The sequence below is a fragment of the Ictalurus punctatus genome, chromosome 20 (genome assembly GCF_001660625.3).
Source record: "Ictalurus punctatus breed USDA103 chromosome 20, Coco_2.0, whole genome shotgun sequence".
Classification (NCBI taxonomy): Eukaryota; Metazoa; Chordata; class Actinopteri; order Siluriformes; family Ictaluridae; genus Ictalurus; species Ictalurus punctatus.
Window position 1 is genome coordinate 1,904,885 of NC_030435.2, and position 19,852 is coordinate 1,924,736.

At 45.2% G+C, this 19,852-nt stretch overlaps 1 protein-coding gene across 1 annotated transcript in view; it reads right to left on the reverse strand.

Moving 5' to 3' along the window:
- The window catches only part of zswim5 (zinc finger, SWIM-type containing 5), a 39,031-nt gene extending 32,650 nt beyond the window's left edge, over positions 1 to 6,381 (reverse strand). Inside the window, exon 1 of the mRNA XM_017495410.3 lies at positions 5,502 to 6,381. Within this exon, the coding sequence (XP_017350899.1) occupies positions 5,502 to 6,024 (523 nt within the window). The 5' untranslated portion in view covers positions 6,025 to 6,381. The remainder of the gene's footprint in view (positions 1 to 5,501) is intronic.
- Positions 6,382 to 19,852: the final 13,471 nt, after the last annotated feature.

The following is a 19,852-nucleotide window of genomic DNA, read 5'->3' on the forward strand; positions in this document are numbered from 1 at the left end:
TCGCTTTAGTGATCATTTTCATTCTGTATTTATCCAAGAAGGGAAAAAAAAAAAAAAAGAAAGGTTTCAGGTTAAAGGTCTTGCTTGAGGGCACAACAGTTAATCCTCTACCCGTCCTGGGATTTGAACCAACAACCTTCTGGGCACACACACACACACACACACACACACACACACACACACACACACACACACACACACACACACTCTGAGCTGAACTGTGTCAAGCGTAATAAAACATTTTATTTATTTATTTATTTATACAGCACTTACAATGAGTACAAACCAACCGGTGCATCACACAAACATACACAAACACGGACGTAACCATAAATGAACTACAGAGGAAAGAGGGGGGAAAAGAAAAAAAGAAAAAACTTCTAGGAAGTTTTAGTAGGAGCGTTGAGGCTGAAAGACAATCATGTGACTGTTTGTATAGTCAATAGAACAAGTCCTTCGAAAGGACCGGAAAGGGGCACCAGGCTGACGAGGGGCAGGGATGGGAACGCTGGTCGACGGGAGGGAGTTACCGCTCTATCTAATCAGCACGGGGAGAAAAAAAGATTCTAGAGATGTCACAGAGACTCCCCATTACGGAGTGTTCGAGATAAACACCGGTGTGGCGACGACAACACTGCTCACTTATGTATCATGTTACTGTTGAATTCTCGATTCTGATTGGTCAAAAAGAAATTCATGGAAGGAGTCTCCAGCGCCAGCACTTGTGACAGCCAGAAGTATAACCGTCATCAGTTTTGTCGATCCAGCAAACTGAATAACGGGGGACGGAGTTGTCCCGAATAATTCCCGAGGGTAGTGGCGACGATTTCAAGCGTCCGCCGCAACGATAGCACGCACGTTAAATATCGCAAAATATCGTATAATTGATTACCGGGTCATTTCTCCAACGCAAATTCACCTCTCAAAGTCTTCCCTCTTTCACTCACCGAGTCTCTGACATTGTGCTGATGAGGTACCTGCCTCCCTCGCTACTTTCAAATTAATTTCCCTGCTTTGATAAAGACTTGGAGGAAGAAAAAGGTGCTTAATGACCGTGTCCTTCAACGCCGACTCTTAATAAGTGCGGGAAAAAAGACGATTTGTTTAACTGATTTTCTTTGAGTCTCGCAGGCATGGAATTAATTACCTTGATTAAACATTGTCGCGAGCGGGCGCCGAAAGACGACGCGGAATTAGCACTCCCTTGTTGAACTCGCGCGAGCCTAAACGAGACACGTCCCGAGTACAAAGCCCAAGACGCCGCCGGCGCCGGAAGGACGACGGAGGGCCTCCTTTCGCTCGTATGGAAATGCTTTCTTTCATAACTGCCCCAAAAAGAAAAGCACAAAAATAGCTGCGGTTCGTCCGGAGGGGGAAATAAGGGGGAAACGCTCTTGATCAAACCATCACTTAAAATGAAGTTTTCTGAATCAGTCTCGGTCAACCGCCGCGCTGCAGCATTCTTCGGCAGCGTGTTCTAAAGAAAACAACCTTTTGGGTGTTTTTAAATTAAAAGTAATACACCAAGATATAATAGAGGAGGACTAGCTGAATTAGCAAAACACACGCCCACACACACACACACACACACAAACAAACCCAAACCGCTGTGGCTTTGTGCATTCCTTAAGAAACCACTAACACCAAAAAGGCCCGTCAAAATCCGAGGATTGAGCAGCAGAGCAGAAAGCTCGAGGGCGGGATAGTTCCGACGCGCTGAGATGCTAAAAAAGACAAAACTCCGGGGGAAGTAAACGAGGGTTCGTCCCTCTGGGATCCTGGTGCAACTTTCGCCTCTGTAGGAGGCTCCATAAAAACGCCCCGTCACATTTCTGTGCTATTAACAACCCCACGTCCCACACACACACACACACACACACACCTCCCCTGTTTGAAAACAAGAGGAGTTTCTACAGCTGGGTAACAAAGCATGACCCATAATAATCCTCAGGCCTGACTCAAAGCTGGAAGCTCTTCTAGCAGAAGAGCCAGGCGTGGGGGAGGGGCCTTACCCAAACACACTCTGGAATTACTCAATCATTCTGATTAACACACCGACCCCCTGATAGACTCCCGAGTCTCCTAGTCTACCTGTAGGTTCCGACGAGTGACACAGCAAGCTTCTGGGCTGCCTAAAGAGGACCTCGAGAGTCTCCTAGCGCACCTACGAGATATATATCGTCAGGCCTCTCGTATCACCCGAGACACGTAGGAGGCATGTCCCGTTTAGTACACCGGACCAGCTGTGAGTCGCCGAGCACACTTAGTAGGGGGCCAAGCACTTAGTGAATAAACACGGGAATCGTCTAACATACTTCTGAGTACTGTAACACGTCTGTGAGCGAAGCTGGCTTCCTTGCACAGGCTGTAGTGTGAAACCCCAGGCCCTGCGTAGGCGTTAAACATCAGAGCGGCTTTCCGCACCTCGTTCGCGGTTGCTTTGTGACTGCCAGGTTCAAAGAGGGGAAGGGCCAAAAAAACGAGGCCCGAGAAGAAGAAAAAAAACAACAAAAACAAGTACTGAAGTCTTCTGGCACTTAAGAGTGTCTCGTTTACTGCTGACAGAAAGAAAGAAAAAAAAAAGTGTGGGGGGGGGGGGGGATTTCACACAAGCACACGCCTTCACACATCATCATAATAGCATGCAAAGCAGCGATGGGCGAGATGACAAAAATATCTCATCGAGGACATTTTCACGGCACGTGAGGGGCGAGTAAAACGCGCGTTAATAATGATCCAGTGAAAGCCAGCGGGCCTCAAAACGGTTCCGTTTAACGTCTAGAAAAGAAACTGAACCGGTTAATGAGAAGATAGATTTTACATCTGAATGAAGTCAGTCGGGATGATTAAAGAGAACAGGACAAAAACGCATCATTAGAACGGACAGCACACGGAACGGAAGGGAAAGGCGAAAGCGTCCAATCGGCTCCGTGGTGCTGTAGATGATAACGCCGCGTGTCGTTATAAAGTTTTCCATCTAAAATATGAATAAACAAATCCCGAACGGAAAATCCTGAAGGGGGGAAAGAAAGAAAGAAAGAAAGAAAATAAAAGGTCAGTCCTTTCATCTAAATAAATGGATGACGTACAGGGCAGAAGTCCGATGTTTTAGAGGAAATTTGTCGTTAAATCGCTTAAAGTTTGACTAGAAACGCCGACACCGTTGTACAAAGTTCTGACACGCAGGCCGCACGCTGAAAATGTACAGCGATTGATGATATCGTAACCTGGACACCATGTCCTCCGAAAGGTTGCCATTATTCAAATTCTCGGTTGCTGAGGAGAACTTCCGGGGGGGGTGTTGGCAGGAGGCGTGGAGTAATGGATCTTATCTCACGTGATCGTAATCATCAAGTGAATAAAATAGATGTAAATGACTTCCTCTTTTAAACCGTTAAATTGTCTTTGCAGGAAGTTGAACACGGTCCGTCGCGAGTTACATTTACGCGGTCACGTTAAGTCGACCGCGTCGCGTTTGCTGGAGTAAACAACCGTGACCCCGACGTCCGCTCGTGAAGTCTCCTCCCGGGAAAGTCGACTTCTACGTTTCCCTACACTCCGTGGAGCGGGCGTGAACGAGGCCTTTTTCGAGGTGGCCAAATAAGCGCCGGTGTTATTGCATTACCGCCGAGTTATCGCATTTCCACATACGCAGGAACACAGCAGAGCTTTGTAAGAATAAACCGGTCACGGCTTCTTTATTCAATCAGCTATATGTATGCTTTCATGGGCCTTCTAACACCTAAGCGTAATGGGGATTTGGGGAATCCTATAACTGCTATTTCGAGAAACGAAAACACACACTAACAGCCGGCCGACTCACAAAGGTAGGCCGTGTTCGCCGGACAGCGCGGCCTACGGATAACCCCGCGTCTCGACCGCGCGCTGGGGTAAAGGGTCCAAACGGCACCGGCACAGGAGAAGAGCTTCGGGTAACGTTTAAGAGCTGGGGGGGGGGGGGGGGGGGGGGGGGGGTTCGAATTATTATGATTGTTATTGTTACACTATCGACAGTCTAGCTTGGTGATTTCTCTGCTCGAACACAATTACTAACCACGATGATGAACTAATGACGTGTCCCAGCAACAATGTCACCAAACCACGGACACCCTACAAGCATGCAGGAGACACGCGTGACTTCTACTGGTGCGTGCATCATGCCACGTATTCTGCATAGTTTTAAATCCCTGTTCACTTCGGTTCCTCTTCTGCCGCCAATCTATTCCCTGAAACGCTCATAGTGCATGACTAAGCCTGTGTCTCGGCTATCCTGACGGCTCGGGCTCGCCTACGTGAGCAAAGAAAGGACAGAATTAAAGGCATAAACACACAACAGATGCACAAACACGAACGCGTTCTAGAGTATACACACACACACACACACACACACACGTAAGAGGAATGGATCTGTTGTGGTTTCTCTTTGTCTGAAATAAAGCACATTATATATAAGAGAGGCTTTCTTCCTGCGCTGATTGATGGGAGAGAGCTCGGTGTCCTGTCGTGGGGGGAGGAGAGCTCATTGTGCAGGCTATTCCGAGCCTAATTTTACTAAAAACAAACCCTTTATTCCTCACAAAGGCGCACAAGTTTAGATAGAAAGCAAGAGAGAAGCCGAATAAGCACGCTGTTTTTAGCGGTGGTATTGAGACATGTTCAGCTCCTTTGTCCTGATCAAGCAGCAGATCAACAAAAGCCATGAGATCCAGATTCGAAGCGCATTAACCGGACTTTATTACAGTCGGAGATCTGAAAGAACCTGATGCAGTAGTAGAAAATAATAATAATAATAATAATAATATTAACCAGATCCACTCAAGGACTCGGTGTGAACTGGGCAAAAACGGATAAGTGGGACTGTAGAAGGCTCTGAGCACTGAGACAGGTTATACAATAGGGGTTTGTTGTTTTTTCTCTCTCTCTCTCTCTGTCTCTCTCTCTCTCTGTCTCTCTCTCTCTCTCTCTCTCTTTAGAGAAGGGAGAGAATGGAGTGCCCCATTGTGAGAGCTCAAATGTCGGGTTTACAGGCTTTCCGACTTGCACAAACTGCCCATCATGGTGTTTATTTTTGGTTCGTGCATAACCTTTATGCATTAAATGGATCAGTTTAAAAGTCCGATGGGACGCGCCGGGACCGGGACCGGGACGAGCGGCCCTTTAATCTTTAAAAGCCTGTCTTTCATCATCAGCAAATGAAACTCGAGCCATAATCCTGCAAATCCGACTTAACGTTTCTTTTCAGATTCTGATATATCATAAACATGTTCTAATATGAGTGAATTGAGAGCGAGAGAGAGAGAGAGAGAGAGAGAGAGAGAGACAGAGAGGTTGTTGGGTTTTTTGTTTTTTTTTTAATAGTGAGGACCTGGATCCGTTTGGATTGTACGGTCGCCAGAAACTTCGGAAATAGGAGCGCCCCTTTTTTTTTTGACCCATTTCCGAGAATTCGGTAAACAAAAGGGGCCCGTGTAAAGGCAGTGTATAACGCGAGACGCACTTACCGACTTGCAGGACGTTTTCCACGCAGCCCATTTCCAAAAGGCGGATCCCGCGCCGGAAAGGGAGTCCGTCGGCTCCTGCGCTCGCGCCAGCACCCGCGGAGCTCGAGCTGCCCGCCGGGGTGGACGCGGCTCCGGGACCTACAGCGGATCCGGCGGACGCGGAGGAGCTCCCCGCGTTGGACGGAGACTCCTCGGCCGCGGCGCGGCACTGAAACGACGAGTACATGCATATCTCCCGCTCGTTCCTGGGGAAGGACCAGAATACGATGCGACGCTGGACGGGTTCGGGGATCCTCTCGAAGCGCTCCTCCACCCGCTCGAAGGCCCACTTCTCCGCTACGGCCTTGGCGGCGCAGTCCAGCAACGACTCCGGGCAGCGAGGGCGCGCGCTGGAAAGCCCTGGCCCGGGCCCCGGACCTGGACCTCGCGGAGCGGGACGCAGACACGGCCGCTTGCTGGCCGGCGGCGAAGCGAGCTGGAGCGGCGGCTGAAGCGGCGGTAGATCGCCACGTCCCTCCGCCATGACAACCGACTGAAACACTGCGACTTCGAAGAAGACGAGAGCGTGGCTCGGGAACGGACCCGGGGAAGGAGGGGGGAGGGGGGGGAGTGTGTGTGGGGGGGCGGTGATGGAGGAGGAGGAAGAGGTGAAGGAGGAGGGGCGAGAGCGGCGGAGAAACACGTCACCAGTAATAACAAACGCTCTCGCCAATCCAGACGCAGCGCCGCGCAGACCGACGCGCAGGGACTCCGTGTGTGTGTGTGTGTGTGTGTGTGCGTTGCACGAGTTGACAGGCTCACAAGTAAATAACTCTGCCACGTTCCGTGAGGACACCTCTTGTAAATATCGTACTTCCGGGTCAGAAGTTTGCACCTCGTATGTTACAGTCAGTACACACGGCGCGCGCACAAGCGCGTGAAATGAGCAAACAGTGGCCCTCGTCCTGTATCGGCATTAGAAGTATTTAAAGCCAGTCGCTTTACCCCCCAACTAACCCCCCCCCCCCCCCCCGCCTTGGCGTTTCCGGACCTCCTTATATGGGCATGGATTTTATGTCACAGATGAATATGAAAAGAAAAGAAAGAAAGAAAAAAAAACAACAACAACACGGAAGATGTTTTGATGCTTTCTCATGAAAAGAAAAACTTTCCAATAACACACCGAGAGTAGACCGAAGTATTAGTTTTCCCACCAGTTTGTTTATTTAGTTTATTTGTTTATTTAGCCTATCTTTATTTAGCCTATTTATAATTTATTCCATCACATTCTAGGTATTGTAAAAATAATAATAATAATAATAAATAAATAAATAAATAAATAAATAAATAGATAGATAGATATCAGAAACAGCACATTATTCAGTATATACTACACTATAGCCTATCGGAAGTTGTGATTATGTGCAAAAAAACAAACATAAAGAGAGATAATATTCATATCAGTGTCCAAATGATGTGAGTACCCATAATTCAATTCAAGTCAATTTTATTTGTATAGAGCTTTTAACAATGGACATTGTCTCAAAGCAGCTTTACAGAAACGTATAAACACAGGATACGGATTTTAAGTGTGTGAATTGATCTCTATTGGGCGAGCCGGTGGAGACGGTGGTGAGGGAAAAACTCCCTGAGATGATATGAGGAAGAAACCTTGAGAGGAACCGGACTCAGAAGGGAACCCGTCCTCATCTGGGTGACACCGGATAGTGTGAGAGTAAAAGAAAGTTCATTATGGTTTTTATATGAAGTCTGTTGAACTAGTCCACTGTTCACTAAAGGAGACCACCAAATAATCCACTTTGATATGCAGTTTCCTTTCAATTTATCATGTTAATTGAATGAATCTTTCATTGCTCCACGTGAAACATCTCTAGCCTATTAATAATGTCATATTGTAGACTTTTATCTATCCATGACTATTATTAGGTCTATTAGCTTTTTTCCCCCCTCCTACAGTTTGTTATTTGACACGACGACTGGCCACTTCCTGTCAGCCTGTGATGTCACCTAATCACCTTTCACAAAGAGCTGAAAGTCCTTTAGGTTTTGAGAAAGCTGGCCGTTCACCTAGACAGGCCATCGAGGGCAATGAATTGCTAATTCAATTCACACTCACATCTTTGAAAACACTGTGTCTTTCCGAAACGGTCAAATAAACATCCATTAATGTGTCTGTAAAGTCAGTGTCAGCTGTCAGACCCACTTTCTAGATGTAGACCTGCTCTTTTTTTCACACACCAGCAACTGTATACTTTTAGGCATTAGGATGTATTGCGTAATTTTATTGTGCAATGCAGGATATACTTTCATCACTTTATGATGAGAAATCTACAGGAAGTCGTGCTTATATTACATCATCAGGAGGCTGATATTAACAATGGATTGCCTAGGGCATGTACTTTTTTTTTTTTTTTTCTTTTTTGAGTAGATTAATGGTAAGAAAAAAATTCATTGGTAATCAAAATGGTGTCTGATGATAAGTTGCTGATTATGGATATGGATATGAATATAAATGAGTGTCGCTATATGAATATAAATCTCAGCCTGGATTTTTCCCTTTCCAATCTTTCATATCTTTGTTTAAAAAAATACATAAAAAAGACCCAGTTCTTGCTTCTAGATCTCACTGGAAGTCATGTAAATGTACTTTCCTTCCTTTTTTGGTTATACACTATATAAAATGCTATTCGTAGTACTGTTTTAGACCTTTATTACATGGTTCACATGGCCGTGCAAGCTGTGCTTGGTAGGTCACATGACCATAACATGACCGTAATTAGGATTGACACTATTGGGCCAAAAGTTTCTGGCCACCTGACCATCACACCCATAAGTGGTTCTGCCCCAGATTATTGCCCCAATGTTGAAAGCACACACATGTCTTTGTATGTCGTAGCACTCCAATTTCCCTTCACTGAAACTAAGAGGCCTGAACCTGTTCCAGCATGACGATGCACGTGTGTCACGTGTGTCACGGTTGGACCGGAAGAACTCGAGTGTCCTGCACAGAGCCCTGACCTCAACACCTTTGGAATGAACTGGAACACAGACAAATCCCCACAGCCACGCCCCCAAAATCTATCAGAAAGCCTTCGCAGAAGAGTGGAGATTATTATTATAACAGCAAAGTGGGAACGAATCTGGAATGGGACGTTCAATAAGCACATACGGGTGTGATGTTCAGGCGTCCACGAACTTTCAGTGTGTTTATACCTGTGATAGGAGCACAATAACTTCCCCAGAGAAGTACTGCTTCTCCGACACGCCCGTTTGTAATAGTTTATATATCGCTCTGGTTGTAAACTTGATTTGGTTTTATTTATCTATTTATTTATTTATTTGGGGGGGGGGGGGGGGGGGGCAGTGCTTCCTGGAGTGCTCAGAATGCAAATTCCTCACGTTAAATAAATAAATGTAAATAAAATCCCAGAGATGCTCCGGAAATAATTATATTTTAATTCCAACTCCACATCTGAAACTAATCCAGTCAGAATAGGGCGTGACTGATGTTATCATAAACGGCTCATCGCGATGTCCTTTTCACTTGTTTTGGTGAGAATATAATATGATCTACATATCGTCTTTAAAAAAAAAAAATGTTTTTTGGGGGTGTTCTTTTTTTTCTTTTCAATTTAGCCTCAAACCCCTCCCACGTACATCTCATATAGCCTCTTTTTCACTTTCTTTCTCTTCATAATACACACAGAGGCGAATGAGTGTGAGGGCCTCTCACCTCCCTGGCCCTTGGCAGACAGTGAGAGACTCTCCTGCAGGCCACTGTTGTCATGTCTTTCTTTCTCGTGACAATCCCCTGCCTCTTGCAGCTCCCCGGCCAACAAGCTGCTTTTTTCTCAGCCTGTTCAGACGCCTTCACCTCATTGTTCCTCCAAAAAATAACAAAAAAACACACACACATACACACACAGGAGGGAGCTTTAAAGCTTCCTAGGACCTTTGAAGACTGAGTTTCGGAGTCCAGCTGGGAGCGGGGTGAAGGACGTGAAAAGAGACTCTTCTCTTTCTCTTTCTGTCTGTCTCTCTCTCGCTCTCTCACCACCATGGGTGGCCTTTGGCTCATAATCTCAATCAGTGACGCCTTTGCTCCGAACAACACAATCTCTAAAGGAGATTTCGGGTTTTCATGACGGAGTTTCATATACAATCAAATTTAAAGTAACGAGTCAATCTTGTTTCACGTTTTGTCGCCGGGTTCAAACGAACGAACTGATTCCATATAAAAATCCTTAAAAGGAATCACTGTGCATTTTCACCTCTGATACCGTATAACCTCAGCAGGCTGCGTTAAACGTCCCCTTAGAGAAAACGTGAACATATCGATGATTTATACACATTTTAAGTCAGTTTGTGCGGAGCGTCCAGTGTACACGTTCCCAGGACGTCTTTACACATGCTTAAAACGTTTACACGGTATCGTGTATGTGGGTGTTCTCAGGTTTCAAGATGGATGTGTACAGTAAAAGCGTTTCAGATGATGATATAGTTCCATTTTTTTCCCCCTAGTTTTTTGTAATGTGTAGTTTATTCTGATGAACCAGAAGCAAACTCATGTGATGAGAACTTGGCTGGAATCAGCAGCTTTGAGCTTCCACATCAGCGGGGTACCATTACATTGACTTGTTGAGGTATCCAGCTGTATAGGTGTTTGTTTATGTGTGTGTGTGTGTTTGTGTTTGTTTGCTCGGTGACTCTTAAGGAGAGAGAAACAGCAGGTGTGGGGAGAGCTAATGAGAAGACTCCATTTTGCTGGCTGACATATCCCAGCATGCTCGCTGCTGTCTAGTCGAGCGCACCGAGTGAGAGATGACGAGCTGACAGCGCGCCGCACAGGAGATGAGTCCTCTGTATGTGTGTGTGTGTGTGTGTGTGTGAGGGGTGTTTTCACTTTCAGTGCTCCTCAAAGTACCTTGGAACTTCAGTACAGGGAGATAGAGGGGCGTCCTTAAAGAAACAGTTCATAATTTATCCCTTATACCACAGCGTTCTTGAATTCTCGAAGCTGATTGGTCAGAAGGTGTTGATTAATTTTCTATAACAGCGGCTCTGAGAGTAGCGCAGCTGCAAATCACAGGTTTATATCAATGCGCTTGTTCTGATACGTTATGGTTTCTATAGTAACCGCTCGTTCGTAGGGACTGGTATGGCGGACACTCCGCGTAAACGGATGTGGAATTGTCGAGGAGATGTTTCTTTAAAATTTTATGGAAGGAGTTTCCAGTGTGTGAGTGTGTATGTGAGTGTGCCCTGCGATGGATTGGCCCCCTGTCCATGGTGTACCCCGCCTTGTGCCCGATGCTCCCTGGGATAGGCTCCAGGTGACCCTGAAGGAAGGATAAGCGGTATAGAAGATGGATGGATGGATGGAAGGAGTTTCCAGTGTCAGCGCTTTGTAAGAGTAAAGAGTCAGAGGTAAAGCTCTAACTCCGACACCTTTAAGGACACGCGTATGCTTCATGTGCGATGTTCACACTCCTAAACACTCGCTTATTGATTTTTCCAGTCTCGGATTTAGAAGCAGCTATCTGTCAGTCTCCTGATGATGTGAACGAAGTGTCTCCTTCTCTTAAAGGAAGCATTTAGGATCATTACAGGCGGCGTGCTCTATAAACCCCAGGTTGCCACGTCTACACAAATCAAACAATGGACCAAAACCTAATGGAGGATGCCACCAGTTTCCAAGGCGACGATTATGATAGATTTCAGCGAGACAAGACAGGTAATTGGAAAAAGATTGATGGGCAGAGAAGAAAAATCCCATCAAAGTCTCTTTGGGAATAAGTATACGACAATGCCGGGGCCTGCATTCTTTCAGCCATCGCGATCCCTCTGTCTGTCCATCTATTTCAGATAAAGGCACAATTCGCCGGCTCTGACACACGAGACGTCTCTGACAATCCTCATCCACTGAAAGGAAATAAATGATCGGCTCTAACGTGCTGTCAGGATCAAAAATGATTTCTGGTGTTTGTTAACAGGACGCACAGAACATTCTTACCTCCAGGACTGTTTTTAACACGCTTTGTCAACGTTGGTTAAATCTCGCCCGGCGTAACAGCTGGCGCAATACGTCATCAGCTCAAGTGGGGTTTCGTGGACTAGGCCATAAATTCCCCTCTTTATTCACTGCCTGATGTTACCTTTTTTTCTTTTTTTTTTTGGTTTTACGCTCGAGCTAGTTAACAAGAAATACAAGTCTATCTCAAGCTAAATATCTCCCACAAACCACATATAGTTCTCCAGTCATGTCATGTAGAATCACTGACATGGTTTAGGACAAAGTGGGATTTACTGTAGTCTATAAATATGAACAAAAACTTCACCACATAATTGAATGTTACTTATGGGGGCCACCATCTTGGATGACCGAGTTGATAGAGCCATATCACATACCTGTAGCTCACGCCTGGTTTCCCACTGACGCTAAGAAGCGTTGAGAACCTAGATGGAAGACCTCCAGGGGAAAACTAAGGTTGCTGCTGGAAGTCGTATTAGTGAGTCCAGCAGGGGGCGCTCACCCTGTGGTCTGGAAGCCCCAGTATAGTGATGGGGACACGATAATGTAAAAACAGCAAGGTCTTTCAGATGAGATGCTAAACCCAGGTCCTGACTCTCTTATCGTAAAAGAGTAGGGGTATAACCCCAGTGTCCTGAACAAAAACATGTCACCATTGACCCTTCTCTATCATGGACCCCTAATAATCCCCATCTCTGAATTGTCTACATCACTCTCCTCTCCTCTCCTCTCCACCAATAGCTGGCGTGTGGTGGGCGTTCTGGCGCAATATGGCTGCCGTCGCATCACCCATATATGGTTCGTCCCCAAACTGTTCCTACAAAGTTGGAAGCACACACTTGTATAGAAAGTCTTTGTATGGTGTAGCATTACAATTTCCCTTCACTGGAACTAAGCGGTCCACACCTGTTCCAGCATGACCATGCTCCTGCACAGAGCCCTGACCTCAACCCCACTGAAGTCCTTCGGGATGAGCTGGAACTGGAGCCTCCTCACCCGACATCAGCGCCTGACCTCAACCTCACTAATGCTCTTAGTGCTGAATGAACACAAATCCCCACCGCCACGCTCCAAAATCTAGAGGAAACCCTTCCCAGAAGATTGGAGCTTATTATAACAGTAAAGGAGGACTAAATCTGGAATGGGATCTTCAACAAGCACATAACAGTCAGGTGTCCACTTAGTTAGCACACTGCTAAGACTCTACATGGTTAAAAAAAAAACTGTTCTCACGGTATTTTCCAGTTGCGTCCAACATCTGCCAGGGTTCTTCTCTTTCTCTCTCAGCTGACTATAAAAGGTTCGGTCTAGAACAACAGTAAAGTGTTAACACTTCCAAGTAGGGATCTATTTAAAAAGCTTTAATACTTAACCATTCAAAAATGTTTTGTTTTTTTAAAAATGTTAACAATACACTATTCCATCTTTGGCCTTAAAGGTTCTCTGTAGAGCCTTATACCCAAATGTTTGCCTTTCAAGGACAGTTTCAAGTAGAAGAAAGTTATGAAACCATCCAAAAAAAAATAAAAGCCTCTACGGAACCATGTACACGTTCATACACTATTAAAAATGTTCTAGCACCCTAAAGTGAGAGCCCTTCGCTTTGTCCTTTGTAGGGGAAAACAGTCTATCTAGAACCCTAAAACAGAAACGGTTTAAAAATATCTAGGACCGTTAGGCCCGAAGAGGATTCCAATGGGTGTAGGTGATAAACACTTTTAAGTCACCAGAGGAAGTCAACAAGGGTGTGTTAAAAGAGTTAGGGTTCATAATGCAACCCTGTCACGTTCCCAACGTCAACAGTATTGGCCCCTCCTCTTCCACAACCTTCCCGCAGGCCGTGTTAGGATATGGCAGGCTCATTCCGGCACTTCTGGATGACACGGTGTCTAAGAATGTCAAGTCAGCCCCGGGCTCGGAGCTCAGGTGCACGTCACGTCGATCTCTCTGGGATGGGAACGTGTGAATAAGTAGGAGGGAGAAGGGTGATTTTGAAATTGTGCGTGTAGGTGTGTGCGTGTGGGTTTTAGCCGGGCGGCGGTTGGCACGGTGAACAATGGCGGTGTTGATAAAGGACCCAGCTACACCTGTAGCGCTTGATTTTATCGCGCTGAGGCTCGCGGCAGCCCCTCCTCCTCTCGGGGGCCTTTGCTGTCTCCAGCCTATCAGGAGCGCTAACTCTTGTTAAAAGTGACTCAGAGTCGGGCTTGAGTGGGGAGCAAAACTCGCCCATGTGTGAAAGAAAAGGAATTACCTTGACCTTTTGTTTCACGCCGCCTGGCTCTGCTAATGCCTAGCAGGCATGCTGGTCTCACCACAACAGACTTTTGCAGCAGACAATGGGGCAGATAGCATGTAGTTTGGCATGCAAACTTAGCCCCTTTTGTTGCCTGTGGTGACAGGTTCTCTTTCTCTCTCTCTCTCTCTCTCCATATCTCTCACTCTCTCATTTGAACAGTTTAAGCTGACAGCTAAGCTTTGTGCTAGGCTCCTTCCAGACCGAGCGTTTGTTGTGTTGACAGCACGGTGTTTATTGAGGCGCCGTGCTGCGTGAGACATTTGTGTATTGGGTTCTATTAGAGTGTTTAGAGGGTGTGATTTTACCACACAAAGCCCCCCCCCCCCCCCCCCAAACACACACACTCGTCTCCATGTCTCACTTCCTGGTCTGACAGAAGCTTAATTTAAAACACAGCCAACATCTCTGGGTTGTTCACACCAGAGGTGACAGAAGCTCTTAGCTACTCTTCACGCATCTCCCAACTTCTTCATCTTCTTTCTCTCGTGCTCTCTCTCCTCTGGCCCAGAGCCATTTAAAGGTTCAGGATGGAGTAGATCAAGAGTGAGAGAGTGAGAGAGGGGGGGGAGAGAGAAGGAGGATCCAGCACAAACAGAAAGACTGACCAGTCAGGGATCTCAGTTGATGGATGGCTGTTTTCTAAAGACCAGTTTCTTTTATTGGCTGGGTTAGAGCCTTATTTACCCAAAAGCCACAAGCGTGTCCTCTGGGAATGGGGATGCAGCTGCGAGGGATATAAAGAAGAAAAAGAAAGGCTGCTAAAGATGCTGATGCACACCTACATGTCATTGATACTCAGACTATCACCCTGGATTCACACTAGCAAGCGACCAAGTGACACGTGACTTGTGACCATATATTTCCAATGGTGACGCTCAACTGAGATAGGATCTTCTCATTGTTTGAAATCTGAAAAGAAAAAGTGTTTTGATGTGGACAAACCAATGTCCAGCAAATTCATCAGACAAATCGTATCGCATGGGTCGTCCTACCTCTGCTTACCTCCTGGGAACCTCACCGTTCTTGGTTTGGATATGAAAAAAGAAACGGCCCATTTCCAGCATGGAGTAAGCAACTTCTTGTCCACGAAATATGTGTTGCGTTTATAGAATTTCCCAACGACCGTCTGGCTAGCTCGCTAATTTTGAAGTAAGGATGAATGTGAACAGATTGTCTACGTTTATTATACCTCAGCACCGTTGAATACTCGAATCCGATTGGTCAGAAGTTGATCCATTTTTATTTATTTATTTATTTTTTAAATACCGGGTTTATATGAATACACTCGTTCTAATACCTTATAGTTTCTATAGTAACAGTTTCTATAGTCATTTGCATGGCGGACACGCCACATAATCTAAGACTAATAATAAACGCATCCGTGAATGAACTTGTTATTCAACAAAGAAAGCGTTTACAGTCATCGACGTGCTGAAAAAGGAGACGTTTGTGTAACATTTACGGAAGGAGTCTCCAGTGTCAGTGGAGAGAGGATGTAAGGAATGAACTTGGACTGGAATGAACTTACTAAATTTAATGTTAAACATTAAACAAAATGGATTTTTTTTTTTTTTTAAAAGTATGTTTTTTGTTAAAGATTAATAAGTTAAAAATCGTAATCATTGGCAAATTGTTGTGGTATAACAGATGTAAAACATTATACTCCGCTGCATCACACCATCTCATAACCGATTGATTTCCTATAACAGCACGACGTACGGGTTTTATTCCTTATGTGTTTATTATTCGTTAAAGAATAGGATTTTCACACATTTTACACACCCAGGAGAGACGACAACACCCAGGACATCATCGAGTTGTCGTTTCTGTTGCTTATTTGATTACAAATAAGCATGGAATATCGTATTTCTCTGTGTTTTTCTCTCGTGCTCTCCTTCTGGCCTTTCTAAGACAGGAAATTGCTGAAGCTCATAGAAGACACTCATCACAAAATGCCCCCAAATGGCTTCAGAAACAGCCCGAGTGGAAACTCCTGTTGTCTCTCCTGGGCCCAGCGAGTGTGATTGCTCGAATGTCTCTAATGGTGTTAGGCTGCGATTTTACGCACAGCAGGCCTCTGGGTTTCATTTGCCTCCACGCTGCCATGGCGGCTGATGGGACTACTCTCTGGGCGAACACGGAGGGAGGGGGAGCCACTCCTGAGAAGCACGATGTGTGTTTTTGAGCGAGGCAGATGCCTCAGCTCTCCAATCGCACCTCATTTGCATGTTCAAATAAGTACGAAATGACAATAGAGTAAATACCAGCAAAAGGGCAAAGCTTTGGAGGAATGATAATGAGATAAGGTTGGCCGAGATGAGAACCTAATCTTAAACTCTTAAAGTTCTTGGAGAGATTTTTATTTATTTATTTATTTATTTAAAAAAGTTTTTTTTACAACAACAACAAAAATCTAACCACACAGCAAAAACTCGTAAAAACAGCAACGCATGCTGAGACTGGAATTTGGTTTTTGTTTGATTTGGCAGCTTACCTGAATTTTCCCTTGGAGTGGCTTTGCAACTCTATTTAAGTTTCTGTTTTCTTCCTTTAATCTCTTCAGCTCTCTAAAGCCCTCTGATTAAGTGAGTGCAGCAGGAATTAGTCTGGCCGAGCTTCGTATATATATCCGCAACACTGTACTGGAAACCTTGAATGCTGATGAGGCTAGCAAGCAATCTCTGGTTTCATAATTGTTTTGGGCTAAATGATGAAATACTTTTAGACCATGCTTTATTTATTTTGTGTTATTTGGTTGGGAGGAAGGTTCCAAGCTATAAACCCATTAATCGATCATGCTAGGAAGAATCCATGACACTGATGAGAGTATTCTTTAAGAAAACTGTCTTTGTGTGGTTTTATTGACGCTAACTATGGCCATTGTTAGCCTCCTGCCAGGCTGCGTGTTCTCCAGGTCTCCTCCCTGCTCTCTCTCTCTCTCTCTCTCTCTCTCTCTCTCTCTGTGGTGACAGACTGCCGTTCAGGGTGGCGCAGCTGAAACCGGAGCTTCTAGAGCTTCTTGACCACATTGAACTGTGGCCGTTGAAGCGTTGAGTGTGAAAGCACAGAGGCCTGGGGCTTTTCTCCGATGATAGCATCGAGAGCTAGTCACAAACACGCCACACAGAGTCCAGCCTCAGAGCTGTGGAGCTGGGGGGAAGGTTAGCTTGCGCAGCTGCGAGCTCGAGATTCATCGTGTGGTTCTTTTGAATATCGTTTCGATGTACAGATGGTCAACCGACACGATCAAATGTTATTGTGTTCACAACGTCCGTGTGGCTAAACGCAGCCACGTGGCTTTGTTGAAATAAAGGATTTATACAATTCAGGTCACTGAAAGTGTGAAGCTCATGTTATAGCTAGCTACGTGTATGAAATATATGTTGAAACCTGATACTACGTTATCGCAATCACTGAGTCTGTATTTATGTATTTTTTCCTCTTTTCAACTAAAACATTTCTACCAATTTAACAGCCATACAGTAAGATGTAGACTTTAATGAATTAGCTCTGATGAGACACTATGATGTCCAACTATTTATTCAGACCTATACAGCGCTAGCTTCATATTATAGGCTAACATCTGACAGCTACGGCTGGTATAGTTATAGCTACGATATAACCGTGTGAGTTTACGAGGATATAAGATATAAATGTGAGCGTTTGGGGGCAATTGTATCAAACCTACGCATAATCGTAGCTATTTGGAACCTAGCAAGTCACAAGAGCTAGCTTGCTAGTTGGAATAACGCTAGCCGATCTGCTAGGCAAGTACAAACTCCTTAGTTGGCTATAAACAAACACTTGTCGTTTCATCAGCTATATTAGTTCTCAAATACGTCTCAAAAAAGTTGGGACAGAGTCAAAAAATAAAATAAAATAAAAAATAAGGCTGGAAAAGTAAGTGATACTAAAAAGAAACAGCTGGAGGAACATTTCGTAAGTAATTTGATTAATTGGGAACAGGTCAGTAAGTTGATTGGGGTATAAAAAAAAAAACTTTTTTGGAATTGGGGTTGTACAAGCCAGACAACAGAACCGTTTTTATTGCTCTTAGCTAGGCATTTTAAATGTGTAGCTGCTAAAAGATTTCGCCGTTTCGTTAACATTAGCATCAGTGTCGTAGCTAACAAACCATTCAGTTTGTTGCAGTTGACACTAAAGCGTTAAAGTTTTTTTCAATAGGAATCTTCGTTTTCAACGGAGGTCATGGAAATAACACGGGTTGCTTTTCTCTGTGTCTAAATAACACCGTCCCTACGCTCCAACATTACTGCTTCTTGGTTCCAGACAATTAGCATTTGATGCTGGAACCAAGCCGTTCTTACCTCCCAGAATCACTTCTTTTGATTAGACCCCAGCATCAAGTCAGTAGAAAAGCGCTTAGCATGACAAACTCTTGTCAGCATGATCACGGTTGCTGCCTGGAGTCCTTAATTTGCAAGAGTTTTAGTTCATATTATTGTCTGCTTGTTTTTTTTCCCCACCCCCAGAACTCTTTCCTATGCTTATTACGGTTAAGGAGGTAGACGGGGAGAAATCGAGGCACTCAGCGTCTCGTTCTGCAAAAGTACACTTGTCCAAGAGCTCGGAGAGCTTAATGAGTTCCTCACGAACGAAATGGCACAAGTCCTTAATCAGACCGCGCTGTGAAATTGCATTTAATTACTGTCTAGCACTTTGAGGATCTCTGTCCTAGATGACGAAGTAGATCCGTACAAAGAAAGGCACCTGTACAGAAATTCGCAAATTCACTGGGTGTAGTTCACTCCGTGGACCGACCGAATCTAGCTGTACCTGAATGAACACGACGCCAGCTAAAAGATCATAAATCATACACCGTTCATAGGAAGCTCCTTCCGGATGTCTCTCCTTTGGCCGCTCGCCCCGCTTCTCCCTTCCCCCTGCGAGCTTTCGCAGACCTCAGGAGCTCTCCTGTCCTGCGTTCTGGACCGCTGCATTAAAAGCTGATACCCTGGGCACAGCCAAATGGTCTTCCTCAACCCCCATCAAGTCATACCATTGTCTGTTGGAGAAGCCACCAGATGGTTTGTACCAGATCGGCTGAAGTATCAGTTTTACACCAGCGCAACCACTGGGAATATCCTCTACAGCAATTAACTTTGGTTACAATCGAGAAACTGATGGCACCGTCCTGCTCCTTTGTTCCGAAAAGATGGCTCCCGCATTGGGGTGTTATTATGTGCCTCAAAGCACGCCACGGTCCACTAATGACCGAGTCTGTATGTGCTATTAAAGAGAAGGGGAAAAATGGCTGAGATGGGGTTAAAACCTGAGAACGAGAGGGGTAAAGAAAAGAAAAGAGCAGTTATTCACGGCTCCCGGTCAATGACTGATAACTCGAGGTAAGCAAGGTGTGTCAGCGTCCATCAGTCTTCCTAATTAAAGCTTTCGTACCCATCTTTCATAGCACCCATTTTCCACAATGCCATTAAACACACACTCCCACACAGACACACAGAGCCATTGTGTGTCATTGTTGACTCGGCTGCGAGCGAGCATGCAGGAAATGCCCTATATTGACATTGGAATGTCCCTTCGATGTACCTCGCCTATGTGTCACACTCATAGGCACCACCTTTTCCCACTGCAGTGTATAGGATGACCTTCCGGGAGCTTCCAGACAAACTGATGCATCGTATCAGGGAAATGGGCGTATACGTTCACATCCGTGCTCAGGAAAGAGGATTGAGAATGTAAAGACCTTCGATAGGAAAAGAAAGCGGGAAGAGCGTGATACAGGACTCTGTTCATTTTAGGGTACTTTTCCAGCGTCCTCAAATGACGAAAAGCAAACCACACTATGTCCCGAATAAACAAAACAGTACCGATATCGCTCCGATTCCGTCAGCGTTCTTCGAGGTCGAACTCTCTCACCATCTTTAGTCATCTTTATTCAGACGTGGCAGAGTGTGGACAGAGCAGCGATCGCCCCAACCAGAAGGCGGGTTACGAGCCTTCATTTAGGAGGAATTACAAGCGGCGCAGTCATTTCACGCT